This window comes from Trypanosoma conorhini (assembly GCF_003719485.1).
Source record: "Trypanosoma conorhini strain 025E chromosome Unknown Tco_14.4_contig_00133, whole genome shotgun sequence".
Classification (NCBI taxonomy): Eukaryota; Euglenozoa; class Kinetoplastea; order Trypanosomatida; family Trypanosomatidae; genus Trypanosoma; species Trypanosoma conorhini.
Window position 1 is genome coordinate 16,866 of NW_021704222.1, and position 18,374 is coordinate 35,239.

General features: G+C 52.4%; 8 protein-coding genes across 8 annotated transcripts, besides 9 other annotated features; all 8 read right to left on the reverse strand.

Moving 5' to 3' along the window:
• Window positions 1-36: 36 nt before the first annotated feature.
• Window positions 37-77: a microsatellite.
• Window positions 78-201: 124 nt separating this feature from the next.
• Window positions 202-228: a microsatellite.
• Window positions 229-268: 40 nt separating this feature from the next.
• Window positions 269-302: a microsatellite.
• A 119-nt stretch (window positions 303-421) lies between these two features.
• Window positions 422-2,059, reverse strand: Tco025E_03078 (uncharacterized protein; the record flags this gene model as incomplete). Its single annotated transcript, XM_029370000.1, has 1 exon — window positions 422-2,059. The coding sequence occupies one exon, from the start codon at window positions 2,057-2,059 to the stop codon at window positions 422-424; it is 1,638 nt and encodes a 545-aa protein (XP_029229863.1).
• Window positions 2,060-2,116: 57 nt separating this feature from the next.
• Window positions 2,117-2,179: a microsatellite.
• Window positions 2,180-2,256: 77 nt separating this feature from the next.
• Window positions 2,257-2,299: a microsatellite.
• Window positions 2,300-2,365: 66 nt separating this feature from the next.
• Tco025E_03079 (uncharacterized protein) lies at window positions 2,366-4,150 on the reverse strand (the record flags this gene model as incomplete). Its single annotated transcript, XM_029370001.1, has 1 exon — window positions 2,366-4,150. One exon carries the CDS (start codon window positions 4,148-4,150, stop codon window positions 2,366-2,368), a length of 1,785 nt encoding a protein of 594 aa, XP_029229864.1.
• A 256-nt stretch (window positions 4,151-4,406) lies between these two features.
• Window positions 4,407-4,835, reverse strand: Tco025E_03080 (phosphatidylinositol glycan, class P; the record flags this gene model as incomplete). Its single annotated transcript, XM_029370002.1, has 1 exon — window positions 4,407-4,835. One exon carries the CDS (start codon window positions 4,833-4,835, stop codon window positions 4,407-4,409), a length of 429 nt encoding a protein of 142 aa, XP_029229865.1.
• Window positions 4,836-4,933: 98 nt separating this feature from the next.
• Window positions 4,934-4,963: a microsatellite.
• A 146-nt stretch (window positions 4,964-5,109) lies between these two features.
• Window positions 5,110-7,722, reverse strand: Tco025E_03081 (uncharacterized protein; the record flags this gene model as incomplete). Its single annotated transcript, XM_029370003.1, has 1 exon — window positions 5,110-7,722. One exon carries the CDS (start codon window positions 7,720-7,722, stop codon window positions 5,110-5,112), a length of 2,613 nt encoding a protein of 870 aa, XP_029229866.1.
• Window positions 7,723-8,127: 405 nt separating this feature from the next.
• Window positions 8,128-11,304, reverse strand: Tco025E_03082 (uncharacterized protein; the record flags this gene model as incomplete). Its single annotated transcript, XM_029370004.1, has 1 exon — window positions 8,128-11,304. One exon carries the CDS (start codon window positions 11,302-11,304, stop codon window positions 8,128-8,130), a length of 3,177 nt encoding a protein of 1,058 aa, XP_029229867.1.
• A 699-nt stretch (window positions 11,305-12,003) lies between these two features.
• Tco025E_03083 (uncharacterized protein) lies at window positions 12,004-12,414 on the reverse strand (the record flags this gene model as incomplete). The annotated part of the gene is made up of 1 exon (XM_029370005.1): window positions 12,004-12,414. One exon carries the CDS (start codon window positions 12,412-12,414, stop codon window positions 12,004-12,006), a length of 411 nt encoding a protein of 136 aa, XP_029229868.1.
• Window positions 12,415-12,683: 269 nt separating this feature from the next.
• On the reverse strand, window positions 12,684-14,330 carry Tco025E_03084 (WD domain containing protein; the record flags this gene model as incomplete). The annotated part of the gene is made up of 1 exon (XM_029370006.1): window positions 12,684-14,330. One exon carries the CDS (start codon window positions 14,328-14,330, stop codon window positions 12,684-12,686), a length of 1,647 nt encoding a protein of 548 aa, XP_029229869.1.
• A 196-nt stretch (window positions 14,331-14,526) lies between these two features.
• Window positions 14,527-14,579: a microsatellite.
• An 820-nt stretch (window positions 14,580-15,399) lies between these two features.
• On the reverse strand, window positions 15,400-16,767 carry Tco025E_03085 (uncharacterized protein; the record flags this gene model as incomplete). Its single annotated transcript, XM_029370007.1, has 1 exon — window positions 15,400-16,767. One exon carries the CDS (start codon window positions 16,765-16,767, stop codon window positions 15,400-15,402), a length of 1,368 nt encoding a protein of 455 aa, XP_029229870.1.
• Window positions 16,768-16,980: 213 nt separating this feature from the next.
• Window positions 16,981-17,032: a microsatellite.
• Window positions 17,033-17,281: 249 nt separating this feature from the next.
• Window positions 17,282-17,324: a microsatellite.
• Window positions 17,325-18,374: the final 1,050 nt, after the last annotated feature.

Here is an 18,374-nt window from a genome sequence, read left to right on the forward strand (position 1 = left end):
GGTCTTTATAAAAAGTGAGCATCGAGCCTGCATACATTTTTATTTTATTTTTTATTTTATTTTTTTTTCTTTATTTTCTATTCACCCAAGCTGATACAACTAGGAGAGTTAGTGGAGGCTAGTACGTCTGTAAACGTCACTATCGCCGGCAATATGCAGAGGAGGAGAGAAACACAAAAAGCCCAAAAGGTAAGAGCAACGAAAAAAAAAGAAACAAAAACAAAAAAACGAAGTCCCGTAAACACATCACAACGATACACATCTGCACATACATATATATGTATATGTATATATATATATATCCGGACAACATCGAGCATCAACATAAACACACACGCCGCATCGCAGCCAGAAACATGCCACAGACCTAATACGAAGATCGAACCAAAAAAAAACAATAATACTACGAATTCAGCAACAGCTACATCAAACCAGGTGCAGTGCTAGGCTCTACTGCACCTCTTTGAAGTAGGATCTGCAATTCCTCTGGCATGTCTGGCGTAATCTCCTTTACAAATTGTAGCACACGCGAAGCCATAGCCTTGTACACAAAGTCATCTTCACATCCAAGGCGTTTCATGTAACGATTTGCCCTCTCAATGTCCAAAAGACTCATCGAGCGCGTCATCGGGGCTAGATGCGAGGCGAGCACCCGCACCATGGACGGTGGACACTGCGCCGTAATGCTGAGCCCCATAAGAATTGGCTCCAGCAACCACCAGTCCTTAAACCCGTAGCGAAAACCTGTTTCAGCGGCCTGAATGTAGAACTCGGGATCGGCGTAGCCAAGGTTGGCCAAACCGCGCGTAGCACCCGCAAGAGGTTCAGGTCCCATCAAGTCAAGGCGAAGACGCGCCTGCTTACCAAACATTTGCACGATTGGATGTTCTCGCGCTGGTGGGTAAAGTCCGATAAGGTTAAGAATGTCACCAAGTTGGTTTGGTGAAAGGATGCGAGTACATTCCATAGCACGGTCCAAAAGAGCCTTCATGAGGGGCTCAGAAGGGTGTGGGACGGTGCTGCAGATGTCTATAATGGGTGCAATGTTTCGCGGATCCATTTTCGCCGCATACCGCATCGCGCACGACGCCATCGTGCCAAACATTGTGTCACTAAGCAGGTTTAGGCGCTGTAGCGCGATGAACGCCTGAACCAGCTCCCTCTCTGAAAGATCCGTTGCAACTTCTACGAGAGCATCCGCGTAAATTTCCACATGCTCAAGTTGCCTGTAATTCATTGTTGTAAAACATACAAGGTAGTTTGTGAGCGTTACCGCATCCATGTTCTCCACGTGCTCTAAACCACACTCCACCAAACGACGAAAGGTCATTAAGAATTTTGGTCCCAGCGCGTTTAGCGCGTGGAGAACGTTAACATAATCTTCTGGCTGAAATTCGCCCATGCGCTCCTCCACTATTTGAAACACGCGGCGAAGGATGTTGTGTGACACCCCTGGGCAGTACGCGAGGCTCATGGCGGTGAGTGAGATGTCAAGCGGACTCAAATCATCATTAAACTCAATGATGCGTTTTGCCAGCTTGCCGAGAAAATCTGTATTTTGGCACTTCAGTCGCGCCAACTCTGTGACTGTAAGCGAAAGCTGCGTTGGGCTAAACTCCTCAAGGATCGGAAACATCAGCTTTAGCACCGTGTTCATCTTGCGCTCATCGCGCTGCCTCGTGATATTCATGGAACGGAGCACCATAATGAGCGACTCTGGTGAGACGGCCTCTTCCTCCGGCACAGCCACCTCCTTTGGCGAGCTGATGATGCCCACCCTGCGGAAGGCGTCGGCGATGAGGTTGGCCTGAAAGGGTGAGAGGACCGTCTGATCGGAGCGGCGAAATGCGTCGTGGAGGCCCCGCATGAAGTCCGGATCCTGCGTCATGCCGATGGTGTCCATGTGGTACGCCGTGGTGCACACCTGGTAGATGTCCTGCGCCGTGAACTCCACAAGGTTCAGCTTGCAGCGCTGGAAGATGTGGTCCAGGGGCGCCGGCCGTGTGGCCACCGCGGTGGCAAGGGCGGCTGGAGCAGCGCAGGAGAGGGCACTGAGCATTTCCCAGAATCTTCCCTGCACAAACACGAGACTCTGAGCAGTGGTGGTGTTTCGAGGCAAAAACAAAAACAAGCAACATCGGGCAAACAAATAAGCGGCACACAACATCAACAACAACAAGCCTGAGGGTAGAATGCAAAGGCCAGACCCAAGCTGCAGGGTACCGAGGGCCTCGAATAAGCAAGGCGCCGAAATTGCAAAAATAAAACAATCAGACAAACAAACAAACAAACAAAAAACGGCAACATCCACAAGTGGTGCCGCAAAACACTTCACACGGATGACGGTAAGATTTCCAAAGAGGAGTTATGTGAAGTCGTCACTGACATTGGTGCAACCACGCCGAGTCCAACGACTTCCCGCCTCGCGCTGCAACTGTTTGGCGCGACGGAAAATCATTTGATGAACATTCTTGTCATTCACACCAAGTCGCGTCAAAAGTCTACGAGCCTCGGCAAGCTCCTCATCATTCATAGTGGGTGCCAGGTCCAAAATGCCTTTTGTGATCATGTCTTGACCCCGCACATCCAACACCACTGCGCGCGAGCAACACTTCATCAGGCTAGCCAAGTTGTCAAAGCTCCGGAATCCACCTTTATTTCCCTGTAGAACCGCCACCAGCGCATAAAAATCATCTGAGAACTGGTTTAACTGGGCTAGGCTCAGCACCACCTGCTCCAGTGCCTCTCGGTCAAAATATTCAGCACGGAGGGAAGCGGCGAAGGCGAGTGCCGAAACACACGCGTTATCCTTTGCCGGAGGGTAACTCGAGAGTAGGTCTAGAATAAACGTTAGCTGCGGCATCGTCAACTTGCCTCCGTCTGCCACCAGTCGATTCATCAAGTTGGCCATAACGCCGCCAGTGTCCATGGGAAGCACCGAGAGTATGTCCATAAGGGCGTCAACATGACGAATATCTATAGTGGAAACGACAGCCTCCGCCTTGCCTAGAAGTTCTGCCAAACCCGGAGTCCCGGCAGGGACACCAAGATCGACGGTAGACTGTAAAAGCGCAAGTAAATCACGTTCAGGAATGCTCTCCAAATGTTTAGAGGCATCTTCAATTATTTTCACTACCGCAGGGTGACGTGACAGGTTATAACGTGCTGCCACAATTAGTAGTGCTCGATGGTACACCACGCTGTCCTTCTCAGAGAAATGCGACACCGCCCGCGCTAGGAGCTTGGGAACCATACGCGCAGGAGCAGAAGCAATCTGTGGTTGCCTCTCCAGTGCCATGGCAACAAACTGAATCTGTTCTCGATGGAATCTTTCCATTTGAGCCTCAATTTGATTCACAAAAGCAACTAGGGAGTCGTGACTCTGTAGTTTGCTCAGGTTAAAATAAGTTCTGCAGAGCTCCGAGGAAGAGAGCTTTGACGCCACCTCACAGCTGCGGCGCGCAATAAGGTTTGTGAAGGCGTAGTCCTGGTAGTTAATTGTGGCAAGTGCCCGTACCAAGGATGCGACTTCAAACGGCTTCATCTGGCGTAGCTGAAGCTCAAGAGCCTTGCAGTGCCTGTGAATTTTTTGCATCCCATCAGTCCCCACAAAATTGGTGGATTGATACTCCTGAACCACCTCCCAAATGGCGGCAATCCGCTCCTCAACCGTCGGCTCCTCATCGGATCGGATCGCCGCGGCTCCCTTCCTCACGACCGCATCCTTCGACCTGCTATTGTCGTTGTTCTCTGCCGCAAGGGCACTTTCGGGAGTGTCTTTCGTCGTCGTCGTCGTCGTCAGTGCCAGCGTCGACTGCTGCCGGTGCTGCCTGCCGGCCGCCGCTGCCGCCGTCCCAGCCGAGTTTTCAGCCCTCGTTACGTCATCCGCCACGGGGTGGGCGGCGAAGACCCCGTCAATGAATGTTCGCTGAAACGGTGCCACGGCGTCTGGACCCATCTTTAGGTACTCCGCGTGCAGCCCAAAAAGAAAAGGCCGGTTCGTCTGCAACAACAGGGCGTCGTCCTTGGCCTTGAGGAGGGCGCAAATCTTATAAACGTCCTCAGGCCCCAGTTCTACTCGGCGTGTGCTAACCGCGTCAATCAACATCGAGAGAACACCCGACTGCAGCCAAACAGCTGAGCGGCGCATTCTTCCACCGGTTTTGTTTTTCTTTTTCCCCCTCCCCCTTCCCGCCTTTATTTGCCGAATTGAGAAAAAATTACTTCAGGCGATAGGGCAACCGAAATCCTCAACACGTTCCCCCAACCAAAAAGGAAAAAAAAAGAGAAGTCAAATAAAAACAAGGCAAAACAATAGCCTTCACTAGTCCTTCGGAAGACTTTCAAACACAAGAAATACGGCGGTAATGGACACACGGCCGGCAGGAAGAGTGGAAAGGCCGGCATCAGTTCCACGGCTGGAACAGCAGTCGACTCGTCACACTCACCGGTATTTCGGTAAGTGGGGGAACAGTCTCCTTCGCATCAGAGAGGCTCTCAAGGCTGTGGTAATCCTCCTTTGCATCCGCGTCCGCAACGGAGAATCCGTCGGTAAGGGGGTTCGTTCGGTACAACACCAGGAGAAAGGAGGTTGAGAAGTAGTACACCACTGACATGACAAGCATAGCCGGCAACGCCACGGCCCAGTATTTGTCGGGGTAGTAGGTCAATAGCGTCCAGTCAAGCAAATACCCTGGAAGAAACGCCCAAAGAAAATACATCACGAACACCATGAGGACGATAAGCCAGGCAATAAAGCCATTACTCGCGGCATGGTGTCCCTTGGTGATGCCTGCAGACGCATTTTCTACTGGCGCCACGGACTTGAGAGACATTGTGCTGCTCTCCTACTATCTGCCTCTCCTAGCACTCGCAGAGGCACGCTTCTTCCAGGAGAACTACTCAAGTCCTGTTAACTTTCACGCAGGGAGAAATTATTATTATTATTATTATTATTATTATTTTGAAGCCATTAAAACAAGCGTAGGTACGGGAAAAGAAGAATAAAAAGAGATTGAAAGCATCAACAAAAGTATCCAAAAAGAAAGAGATGAGATATAACAAATTTGGTAGTGACACCAACCGTCGCTTGGCTCCATGTGCCGCTTCTTAGTAGTCGAGAAAAGATCCCTCGCCATCCAAGAAATCGTCTGGGACGGAGGAAATATCTGTTTCGGCATGCTGCCCACTATCGTCTGTGCGACCACCAGGACTGCAAGGAAGCGCACGTGTTAGCCCCGGCCCCTCGCTGACAGTAGAAACCCCATCGGCCCCTGCCCAAGTATCGCCACTCCACAATGTATTGCCCCCCGCCATGGCCTCAAGCCTATTTGTTAAGCGTCGAATTAGCATCTGCTGCTTTTCAAGCGTCAGTAGAAGAGAATGACGATCAGACGTCTCTGCGAAGCTTAAGGGGCCCACGGCCGAGAGGTCTCGCAGGATATCCCGCAGTTGTGCCTCACTGAATCCGCGCGCTTCTGACGGACGCCGACTGTTCTGGCTCGCTTGCAACGTCGCACGTTGCAGTTCCACCGAGTTTAGAAGTGCCTGGGGGAGCACAACACTCTGCTCTGCCGTAACGTCGGGGGTAATGGGAGACACGCCCTGGCTTTCTGCCTCCTCTTGCCATGGTGGGGGCGAGTGGGGCCGCGACAAACACGCAGTCGTCAAGGCGGTCGCCATCTCTCCACTCGGGTGCGAATAGTCCAACTTCCCGAGCACATTGATAGGAAATGAACTCTCTGAAGTCGTGCAGGATGTCATTGTTCGCACACCATTCGGCATATCCGTCACGATGGCTGTCAGGGGAGACAGTGTGCTCAACTTTTTCTCATCTGAAACCAAAACAGGATCGTATCGATTACAGGCCCCAAGTAACAACTTCTCCATGAAAGACTGGGACGGAAGGCTCCCGTTACTGAGAGCCAAGGCATTTGCAGCAAAGGCGCTATCCGTCGGGGGGTAGGCAGAAAGGGGTAAAACCGTTGCATTCTTCTGGTTGGCTGTGGCGGAGGAATGCGAAGGATCCACCGCAATTGGCTCTTTAACAGTGAACTGATTGTATTTCATAACAACTCTGCCTGTATATTGCACAGACGAGCGAGCTAGCTCCGTCGCTGGGCGGTTTTCGGGCAGTGGCCTGTGCTCCACGACAAAACGTCGTGAGGAGGTTGCCGATAAAACATCGTCAATGCTACTGGAAGCGGACGATGCTGCAGTTGCCACTACGACTCCTGCTGCCTCGGAGAAGGCGGATGAACACGGCTTCCGTGGGCTGCCATTAGGCTTTGGGGGATCGGAGACCCCATTGACCGCCCCATGCAGCCGCAGGCTTGCCATCATCACGTCGTACTGACGTCGGCTGTGGGCAGAGGGATAGCTGCTACTGCTGCTGGGTGAGGGCCCACCATTCACCCCGCCCCTGTCCTCCATACTACTGGTGTCATCACCCTTTTCCGTAGGCCAATTATTCAACTTGATTTCATTGCCGCCCTGCTCACGCACAGAATCCAGAATATCATGAGATTGCATTTCTGTCAGCGGCACAGAACCAACCTCCCCGCCACGGTCCAGACGCAGTGAGGTGACAGACTGGCTGACGGGTGGCCCTCGCTCACTTTCCCCGTCATCCTGCGAGTCTTCTGCCTGCGTTGCAAGCACCGCAAAGAGTTCCTCAACGAACCGAAGCACATGCAACTGGAGCACAACGTCTCCATAATGCTCCACCTCATCTGCGTAGAGGCATGGCCATAGACCAAGTTCTTCCGACACACGCAACACAGAACCCCAGTTTTCAAGCCGACCTTCTTGAGATTGTGCGGTCGTCTTGCTATCCCCTGCGCTGGTGCAGAGATGCGTCAGTGGGAGGAGGGCTGGTTTGTAAAAATGTACGGCGAGCCCAAGGACAACACCGCTCTGCACAGAGTGGTAGAGAGAATCTTTAATTGCGTTCGCAGCAGCTCGGTACAACTCACCATCTATAACCTTTTTCTCGTGCATCACCTTAAGCAGGTGATACATCCAGAACACAAGCGTGTCTTCTAGACTTTCTAAGGTTCCACTGCACACGGGATCCAAGAATCGAACGTGTGCCACGATGTCATTCACTGAGATAACTGAGCAGCAGTAATGTAGGATGAGGGATCGTGTGAGTAGTACGTGTGCTTGGAGCGCAAATGAAGTACCAGAAGAGAGGATTTTGGCGATAGAAACGTGCAGTTCAAAGATACCTTGCTCTCCCTGTGCAGAAGTATCCGCGTCTTCTCCCAAGGAGTCTAGCAGCTCCTGTTCCGTCAAAAGTCCTTCGGCAACGAGCCAGCGGATGCACAAGAAATGCGCCTGGTACACGTTCCTTGCACCTTGCAATTGGGAGAGACTAGAAACATCACTGCCGTCCGTACAAGCATTCACCACACTGGAGCCGGATGGCGCTGCCGCACGCAGCAGGAAGGAGTGCATGGTGGGCGGGCAATGGCCCAGTACACCCTCAGCGACAAGCAGGTAGACGATCCCCTCCTGCGCCAATGCTAGGGCGTCACTGGGCACCTCTGCCAGAGACTTCACCGGGGCATAAGACCGTGAAACATCCGATTCCGCCTGTCTGGCACGTTCAAGAATGTGTTTGTAGTGCGCCTCCAGTACAGGATCGAGACGCTGAACGGCGTACGACAACACCCAGCGCAGGTTGCACACAAATTCGATAACAGAAAGAGTAGCAGTCATGCCAATGTGGGACACGCTCTATTGTAGCTGACTACGCCGGTTTCCTTCTTCGTTCCAAAAAATCGCGCTCGCTCTGCGGCTAATGGCGACACCCCGTGCAAGGCACGCATATCAGCCGCTCCCATAATTGGGCAGAGTGAGAAACCACACACGCGCAAAAAAAAAATAAATAATAGTAAATAAAATAAGACGACAGAAGAAATGAGGAAATATTTTGCCTTCGATTTCATGTATGCAAAATGAAAAAAAACAACAGAATACGCAAACAAACAAAAAACAGGAAGCCGGGGATGTGGAATGAATTCAAAGATCCCCGCCCGTTATTTTGCAACTGCCCCTTGGCAAACAGGCTGAGGGTGCCTTCTATGGCCATCGCCGCTCCCGTTCAAATGTCAAGTCCAGCCTTTACTGCGGCGGAAGTGGTAACCGGTAGGCTGTGGAACCACGGGAACGGAGCAGCACGGTTCCCGCAGAGGAGCGTTCGTCACGGTCACTCGAACCTCGCTGTTTCTGCGGCAGGGAGTCGACGTTTGTCGACCACTTCCTCTCGCTCTGGGTCCTAGGCGCGGCGTCGTCAAGCAAGTTATCATATAAGGGGCTTCTGAGAGCCATAAATGAAGAAGCTGGAGGAGTTGCTGGGTGCATAGCTGTTGAACGCTCTTGTTGCTGATCTGCCCCATGCGTCTCATTCACCCCACGAGTTACAAAGCTCTGCATCGCACGGTACGCATGCACGGGACCCCTTGACACCTTAGGCGTCTGTGGAGTCGTATCCGCCGTCCCCAAGGGACTCTGCGCAGGCTTTGCTAATGGCGTTGTTGTTGTTGCAGGGCTCGAGCCACTTTCACCCTCTCCCGATTGCGGAGAGCTCTTCCCTGCCTCATCTTCAATGGCTAGTTTTGCCCTTGCGAGGCGTTCGCGAGCAGCTTCTTCAAGGCGACGCACTTCATGCTCCGTCAGGGATTCCGCCAGCTTCCAGTGTCGTGTTTCCTTCTCCCTGAGGTCAGCAAGGAAGGCAACCTGAACGCGCGCAGACGCAATTTCCTCCTTCAGCGCCTCTAAGCGGTCCGCCTGTTGGAGATGCTTTTGCACCGTCTGAATTCGAGCCATATTTTTCATGTCACACGCCCGCTGCTTCTCCTTTTCGCAGGCCAGGTCGTTTTGCAGGCGTTCGCTCGCCATGGTGAGTTGAGCGGCAACTTCAGCGCGTCGCTTCTCAACAAAGACATCCTCCAGTACCTCAGCCTCGGTCATCTGCTGGCGAATACCCTGAAGTTGACGGCAAAGCTCCTCTTCCTGTCCCTCATGCTGGAGCGACTGCTGAAGTTCCGCCAGCTTTCTGGTGGTCGTCTCGTTGTTGCTTTTCCATGCAACGGGGTATGCATAGTTGACGAAGGAATGAATTTCACCGTACGGCTTGGCCAACTCTCCCCTGGGATACCGGTCGTACAAGCCGTAGGTTTCCGCAATCACCTTGTTGATATCAATGGGTTGTGCCGCGCTAAAGACGGCTAAGAGTTCTTGGTGCTCGTGCAAGTTCATTAGCCTCGCACGAAGACTTATAAGCCAACGCACGTGGAAGAGGAAAAACCAAATTGGCCTGTTAAAGAAGACGTGGTCCATCACCTGCAACCATGCCGCCGAGGTAAGAATGTCTGTGTCAAACGATTTCAGCAGCTCCCAACCCCACTCCTCGGCCGTGACTCCGGATTGTTCAAGGTGGCTGTGGAGCTCTGCGTCCTCGGTGCGAAGCAGCTGATTCAGTAATGAGGTGAGAGCAACGGGGTGTTGCGGGTAATATTGAAAGAACTCCTGGCCCCAGTTGGACAAAACCACAAGGACAACCTCCACTGTTGATTGGATGTCGTCCCCATATACTTGCAAAAAGGGGTAAACAATCATGGGCAAAAAATGAATCACAGCAAAAAAAGGCACATGCCACGCCAAAATTGACAGGACACTCTCCATCGCACTTCGCATCTTCTTATTGGCCAGAGGAAAGGGCTTCATGAGAGAGGGGACCAATCTATGCGTCCCTTTGCTGAGAAGCTGGGCGTACTGTGGGGCCGTAAAGCGTCGCTCGGGGAGTTGCAGAAGAAACCGCCAAGTAAGAGGTCGGTATTTCTCTGGAAACACCCCATAGCCCATAAGCAGACGTTTCAAATTCGTCATGTTGGCTGTCCGAGACGCCGTATCCAGGAATGGCCGCTGCGAGAGTTCCTTTTCCTTCGTCATCCCATCCGCCTCCAACTCGGCACGCGCCTTTCGTCCCTTGCAAGACGCTGCAACCTGGTTGGACGCGGCGACACAAGTGCGGTTTCCAACTTCCTTGGCGGCGGCGGCGGCCGAAGCGGCAGCAGCAGCAGCAGAGGGCCGCAGGAGATCCACCTTTGTCCACTTCGACACCTGCTGCTCGTTCAGCTGAATGGCGGGACGCGGAAGGGTGGTGTCCCTGAGACCTTCCGCCTCCCGTCCTGTGGGGGGCGCCGCACGAGCGTTCTCTCCCTGCCGCAGAAAGGGGTAAAGCTGCTGCGGCAGCGTCGGATTTGGGTCCGTGCCGTTCCACCTCGTTCGTCGCAGGTAGTACTGACGCACCACAGGGAGGTGAAAGAGAGCCAATTGATCGCCACGCAAAAACACACCAAATGACGGCCCGGACACGCTGAACGATGCGGGGCTCCTCCGCGCCACACCACCGCATGAGGCGGCCATTGCAAAAGCCACGCTGTAATTGCTGACTAAGAGAAAAACAACGGTGCCATCCGTTAGCTCACAGGCGAGAAGATCGTCGTTTATAATTGAGAGGGAGCGCGTTGCCGCCGGCGCCGTAGAAAGCTGAACACAACAAATAGCCGACAAATCCGAGGTGTTCAAGAAACCGACAGTTGCATTCGAAGAGCCAAGAGCGACATACTTTTGGCACGCTGCTGCTGTGCGTGGGCGCATCTCAACTGTTACGGTCTTTATTGGCATCAAAGTAACGGTGTCCCATGCCTTGACAACCCCAGAATTCTCTACCGTCAAGAGAAGGTTTAGTCCCGCGTGTACGCTCAAAAAGTCATGTACCGTGTTTGCTGTCGTGATGTGGCTATGCACTCGACACGCCATTTGTGTGGCGTCCCATAGCGCCAGTGCGTCTCGTGAAATGGTGGCCAGCCAAGGAGAGCCCAGGCCAACGGGTGCATGCATCATATGAATAGCGTGCAGGTGTGGCGTCTTCGCTCGTTGAAGAATGCGGCTCGTACTGCAATCCAACCAAATGAGGCTCAGATCCTCCGTCGCACACAGAAAAAGTCGATTCACCCCGTTGCCACAGCACGCCATTGAGGAGATTGGGTACTCACAGGCCGCGAAGAGTTTCACCACGTTCTTGCGAAGAGAAAACACGTAAACGAGCGACTCGCTGCTGCTCGCGTAAAACGTCGCTTCGTCAGTGGGGTCAAAGACGACATGAGTGAACCGCGTTACGCCCTTGTCAACTAGCGTGACCTCCAAAATCTGCCCTGTCGATCGCGTCACCTTCCCCGTCGCCGGCGGCCACAGCGCCGTCGTCGTCGTATTTGCATCCAGCGCCACGGACATGCGTGCTGCCCCTAAATCTATAAATGCAACAATGCGAAGGAGGCCCACAGCTGCTTCTTTGGGCGGCTGCGGGGAGGCCCCGGGGCACAACGTGTTCCTCACAACCGCCCACAGGAAGGGAAACAAACAGAGGGAGAGAAAAAATATATAAAAAAAGAGAAAAAGGGATCAAAGTGTCGCTGAGAGAGAGAGGCATTCGTTTACAAAAAAAAACACGGCATACCCACTCCCTGCCCCCCGTCCTCACCTTCTTTTTTTTTTTTACTGCGATCAAAACAACAATACACTTGTTGCTTCGGCCTTTGCATCCATGTTGGGGCTGTGTTTGAAAAAACGCCGCATAATTCGCGGTTGATGTTATGGAAACAGCAGAAAGCAGGATAGCTTTGCCTCACGAAACAACCACAGGAGTAACGCACACGCCATAACTTTTAACGATGCACATCAACGGGACATTCACTCGTGTTGATGAGGGATATGTACATGGTATGCGCCTGCACCGCAAAAGAGCGGAAAGTTGTGCTTCTCCCACACGGCCTCACACCGCCATTGTCTACTTTCGCGCTAATGAACCTTCGCATTTCTTCACATCTTGGGTATTTCTTTTACGCCACGGAAACTCCCTGTCCGCCACCCTGTGCGCGGTGTGTCTTTCCGTTGACGCTTTGCGGAGGAAAAGAGGGGGAGGAGGGAAGTTACTCAGCGTGTGAAAGAGCCCCTCGTACTGCGGGGTAGAACAGCCGGTGCCGCGCCATTCCCATCCGCGGGAACAAAGGATACTACTGCCTTTCGCTGCGGCTCTTCTCTCGCGTGGCCGTGCACGATGCGCTTGTAAATGTTGATGCAGCGGTTCTCGTAGCAGTATGGGCACCATCGGTTTGTGCCGGCGCAGTACTTGCAGGGCTTGAGACAAACGGGGCACTTTTGCAGGTGCGGGTAGGCGTTGCAGGTGGTGCGCTGGTACACGCAGCCAGCGGCGTGTTCGATGGGCACCACCTTCTTCTTTCCCTTCGGCGGTGGGCGGTAAGTGTCTACGCCGCAGCCGCACAACTCCTTTGGCGGCTCCTTCTTCTTCTTGGGTGGCCCCTCAGCTGCTTTTTTGGGCGGCATCGCGTCACACGCCGCTGGAGCTACCGCCGAGAAAGCAGCACTCACCCCACGGTCAGCGCAGAGAAGTGGAAAGGGAGGACGGCGACAGCCAGAGTGCGGAAACAACACTCAAGCAAAGCAAGAGGACTCAGGAAGGGGAAAGAAAGCAGCCAAACCCGGCATTGCACGAAACTTTATTATTTTATCAAACGTCAATTTGCCTCGCTTATTTCGTTGTTTCACGCGCCACTTTATAAAACACACACACGCACAACAGAGAGTGAGGCACGTCAGGAGTTCAAGTCCCCAAAGAAGCCATGCACGCGCCGCCTTCGCTTCTCAAAAGCGAAATTTACCTTCTTCCGCTTCTCCGCCTTAAGCCACTTGGCGGCGGCGACACGCTCCCGCTTTTTCTGACGCTCCGTCTTGGGCTCCTTCGCCTCCTCCCCGCCACTGTCGCGTTCCTCATCGCCATCCTCGCTGCCTTCATCCTCCTCGCGTCGTCGCTTAGTTTCCCTCGCGCTCTTCACATGCTGGCCACACTCAGAGTCGTCGCCATCGTCGTCGGTGTCCGTTTCGCTTGCCTCCAACGCTTCCTCCTTTTCCCGCTCCCTTTCCACCTCTCTGAGCACCGCCAAGTGCCCCTTCTCCGCCTGCGAGCGCAACTGATCCAACTCACGCTCATTTGACAGAAAACGCACATCAACAAAGTCAATAATATTATCCGTGCCGCAGACCGCGAGCATTGCTGAGTCGTGGCTCAACCGCATTCGGGTGATTCCCTCATTGCCGCGCTGGCGACGCACTGCCGTGTTGGCGTAGCTGCCGCTGCTCTTCCCACCAATGGAGTTGCTGTGTGAGTAGGTGAAGTCCCTGGCGCTGAGCTGGCACAGGTTGCGGCGCACAGGGTACATCTGAATCACACGAACCAGACCGTCACATGCCCCGGTGAGGATGATGTTGTGGTTAAACGTGCTATCAGGGTTGTTGAAGGAGACGATGCTCTCACACTCCGCTGGATGCCGCTCGAGGATGTCATATGGTCGCCTCCAAGAACCGAATTTCCACACGGGAAGACCACCGTTCGGGGTTCCACACACAATGCTTGGGATGAAGGAGCTTGTGTTGTTCCCTGTGTTGTTTACAAACGCAAAGCAGCTCAACTCATCTTTACGCTTCTCACTGTAGTCACGGATTTTGCCCCCACGCAGATCAAACACCCCGAGACACGTATCACCGCTGCTCGAGACAAGCTCCTGGATATCAGAGAAGTAAATCATCTGCGAGACGTAGTCGCCATGCTCGTGGTAGCAAAAGGCCGGTTTCTGCTGACGCATGTCCCATATGGCAATCAAGCCATCATCATCGCCTGTGGCCAACAAATTCACATCACACACATTTAGTGCAGAGATGCCAAACTTGTGGGGGTTCTTACTCTTCCTCTGAGTAGCCTTCTCGGACACTTTTGCCGATGGGGCATTTTTACTGATGTTGTTTCTGTTGCCAGGCAGGGTCGTCCTCTTCTTCTTTGCAGTCCCGTCGTCTATGTGAATTACAATTTGCTCCGCCACGCAGTCCAGCACACTGATTGTGCGATCACTGCTTGCCGTCACGAGATAATTCCCATCTTCGGTAAACTCCATGGCAGAGATAGAGCCATCGGGGTGCATACGTAGATTGTACGGGTTTGTTTCCTGTAAGCGGTTACCTTTAAAGTACTGCTGCGTGATGGGCCGCCGTCTGGTCTCCGTCGTGCGGTACTCGTGCACCTCCACCTCACCCGTCACAAGCCCCGCAGCAAACAGTGGCAGCAGCGGATGCATCGCAAGATCAATCACAGGGGCGCTGGTGAGCAACGAGGGCGGCACGGTGGCAGCGGAGGCGTCACCGAAGAGCACGTCATCGTCACCTCCCGCGGCGGTGCTGTCAAGGTTCATTTGTGGCACTTTTCCCCCTTCGTTAATTTGTACGCGCGATCAAAAGCGAGAGCGCGTCCGGCCAAACCTACCAGCGAGGCAGCTCCCCTCTCGGGTTGCCACGGCTACTGCTGCCGTCGGCGGAGGAGCGCAGGGGAGCGAGAGCCGGGGAGAGAAGAAGCCAACGAGAGTTGAGTCAACGCCGTCGTCGCAGGCGACAACGACGACAACAAGAGCACGTCAGCAACAACAACAAGTAAAAAAAAAAACTAAAGGGAAGTTTACTTTTTGTGGCAGGTCAAAGTGAGGGGGCAAAGGCCCACACCAAACGCGGCTGTTTCCTACCTCTCTCCCTCCACTTCCGTTTTCGTGTCGTCTTCCCCCCCCCCTCCTCCTCTCTCCCCGCCAGCAGCCCCGTCCGCACCCCGGGCAGACGCCGAGAGCCCGGTATTGGCAAACGCGGCAGCAACCAGGCGTCCGCCAGGCCGCAGCGCACCCCATCGCTGGCAGCCACTGCGCAGAGCACACAGCGAGAAGTAACAACCGGGCCACGGGGCACCAAATAAAAAAAAGTAAATAAAAAAAAGACCTTACGAGGCGAATAAAACAGAATCACTCCCAGGTTAATACATCAAAGGATTTCATATACGCACAATATTGTGAAGCGCTTGCCACGCACTTCCCGTCAGGACAGCCAAGAAGGCAAAAGATGTAGAAGAAAACCGTAGGAGGAAGCCAAAGAAAAAAGTCAGAAAAGAAGCAAAAAAAAAAAAAGTTAGAAAAATGACGCAATCAGTTAAGTCCAGGCGCGAACAAAAAAAAAAGTTCAGCATGGGCTTAGAGCCATTAAGAAGGGCCGTAGGAACAATACAAGTCATCACCACCAAACCCCATCAAGCCAAAGCAGCAGATAAAAAAAAAGGGAGAAAAAAAACATGGCGGTATCCTAGTCCTTGGGTCTATTAAGCTCCCTATTCCTCCCCGATGCGCGCTCATTTTTTTTTTTTGTTCTCAAACAGTTGGGATGCGTGGACGCCTCTTTGTACTCTATGGATGAGCCCTCCATAAGTGAAACATGAACTGCCTCACGCTACTCGGCATCCAAAAACTCGACAATTCGCTCCGCCACTCGTTTCTTGTTCTTCTTTTCCGCAAAAAACCAGTGGCCGCCTGGGACTGCAACAACCTGTGAGCCATCACGTTTCCCTTTCTCCTCAATATGCTCAATCCATTCCTGTGAATGCAGCATGATTCTTTTTTCGGTACCGTAGAGAAACAAAACAGGAACGCTGATGGGGATGAAGAAACGTTGCGAGCTCGGTAGCAAGCGCGAAACCCAAAGCATCCAGTAGCGGAGATAAATCCACCCACTCGAAGGATCCACATCAACGCTAGCTGGAACCGCCTCGTCATCGTGTGACGGAGTGCTGTTTAGGTGAATCCCGCCCGAAGACATTGCAGAAGGACGTCTTCGTCTGCTGGGCAATTCAGAACTCTTATGGGGCTTGGCAGCCCGGTACCGATAACACGTGTAGCAAATACCACTGGCACTGGGGTTTGGTGGTTGAGTGTACAAATTGCAGCTATTTGCGTAGTAAAATTGGCTTGGATTGAATGCTGCCGCCAGGCAGCTCACATCTTGTGTTTTTTCGGAGTCACCAGCGCCACCGTTGAAATGCATGAGCACATTGAAAATGTCCAGAAACCTCACCGATTTTCGAGAAGAATCCGTTGTGTCCCTATGTATACAAAAAGGAACCATAAGTAGTTCTTCCTCCCCATCTGTCTCACTACTCCAGGTTGGAAGATGACGCGTGTACTCGTACTGCGGTCTATGCCTGAGCTGCTGAAACCAACGCAGAATTGGCTTCCCCAGGCATGTGGGGAGTATGAGAAACGACGCAATAATGAACAGGTGATACATGAAAATAAGTGTCGCCTTGCACCACTGCCACCATATACCACCCGCAACAACACTGCTGCATGCACCGTCTTTCCGTGTAACCGGATCTGCAACAGCCCCACCACCGTCCAGCATCACGACGCGTGAGAAAAAGTATGGTCGTAAAAGCAGGAATTCACGAGCGATGACGTATCCCCAATCATGCGCCACGAGTATGGGTCTTTCGAACGGGTGATGCTCCATCACGGCAAAAAGGGCAATCTCAAACAAATCGACAAGCTCTTCGAATGAATACCCCATGCGTGGAAGACGAAGACAGTCCGTTTTTGAATAACTCTTGCCGTTTCTCGCCTCCCCCCCAACTTTCCGACATCTCTTCACTATCTGCAGCTGAGGCGACTGACGGTCAAAGCCGGGAAGCGTGATCCCAACGAGGCGATAGCGTGACGCCAAGGCATCCATGATATTGTCGCGAAACACTTCCGACGTATCCGGCCATCCTGCAAGAAACACAACGGTGGGGCCCTCCAAGTTACCGGAAACACGAATGTTCATGCTGCCACTTCACCTCCCACCTCGTGGTCGTCCCCACCCCGCTGTATCCAGGAACGTGCGACGAGGATGCGTACGTCCACGCCTCTAGCTCGTCTCTGGAAGCTTCTGGCGTGCCCAATTGCTCCTTTAAAAAATTCTCTCTCTCTCTCTGTGTGTGTGCCTCCTCACGCTTCCCCCGGTCGACGTGTTAGAGACCGCGCAGGCGCAGCACTGCAACAACAATAACAAAACGATGCACCAGCACCAACTACAACAGGCAAACAACTAAAGCCAAAAAAAAAGTAGTCAACTGCGAAAAATAAATAACCAGAGAGAAGAGTGGGGAGATGCGAGTCGTACGTGCCGCTCCTTTTCTCGCCCACTCAATCTGCCTCTTCCTTTTAAAAAAAATTCTTCTGCTTCTCTTCCTTCTGGATCTTACACAGAGCGTTTGGACTATCGATTTTCCTTGCCCCCTGAAAGAAGACACAACAACCAAACAGTCTCTGTCACGCCACGAAGACGTGGAGGTGCCGTGTATTTGTGTGTATATATTTCTGTGTATGTATGTATGTGTGCTACTTTATTACCGTCCAATTTTCGGATCCCTCCCTCTCCACTTGGCTGGGGACGCCACGGCAGCAGCAACAGGAGGAAGACGAGAAGGCAGATATTACTCATCCCACACGCCTCCCTTTAAGGCGGCGAGAGCGGCGCCAGGCACAGCGACAGGGAAGGCGAGAAGCTCCAGCAGAAGAGAATGGGGGGGGGGGGGGGAGAACAACAACAACCAAACACACGCAGACACAGATGAAAAAAAGAGAAGTACAAAAAACAACAAGACAATTATCATTCATGAAAAACAAAACAAAAAACAAAAACGGAAACCCATACATCATGAAGAAAGTAGGAAATGGAAACAACAGCAGAAAAAAAACGCACACACAAACGGCGACACCTACGACAACGCATTCACAAATAAGAAAAAGAAAAAAAACAGCGAAGGGGAAAAGAGGGAAATAAAAAAAATATGGCACGCACATACACCGCCTTTCTTTAGATGCAAGTAAACACAGGGGAAGGAGAAAAAAGGACATACACGCCAAACACCTTTTATAATGCTCTTCTTTTTTTTTTGCTTTTTCTCCTCTTCTGCCCCCGTTTGTTTGCTTAACTGCCGAAGGAAGGATAACTTGCTTCCCCCAAGAGGTCCTATACACGCAGAGACATTTCCTGCCCGATCCGTTTTTCTTTTCTTTGCTTCCCACCAAATTATGTCGTAACAAGAATAAGTACAACAACGAAAAGGAAAAGAAAAATAAAGGATGGGAAAAAAAATGAAAGAGATAAAATGCAGCTTATATATGTATATATCATGGGGGACTTGATTCCGCACTTGTAAACTGCCTCTCACTCTTACATCATTTCTCCCACGTGCACCGGCACCACCGCATTTTCCTCCATTGAATCCATCGGCTTTTTGCCTCATCTTTTTTTTTTGATCCCTCAAGGCCCAACGACAGCACCAACTCACGCAGCCAGAACAACAAGGGGCATACGCACACCAAACACCGCACAGAATTAGCACAGAAGAAGTGCTCAACGCCAACGGGGGATGAGAGCCGCCA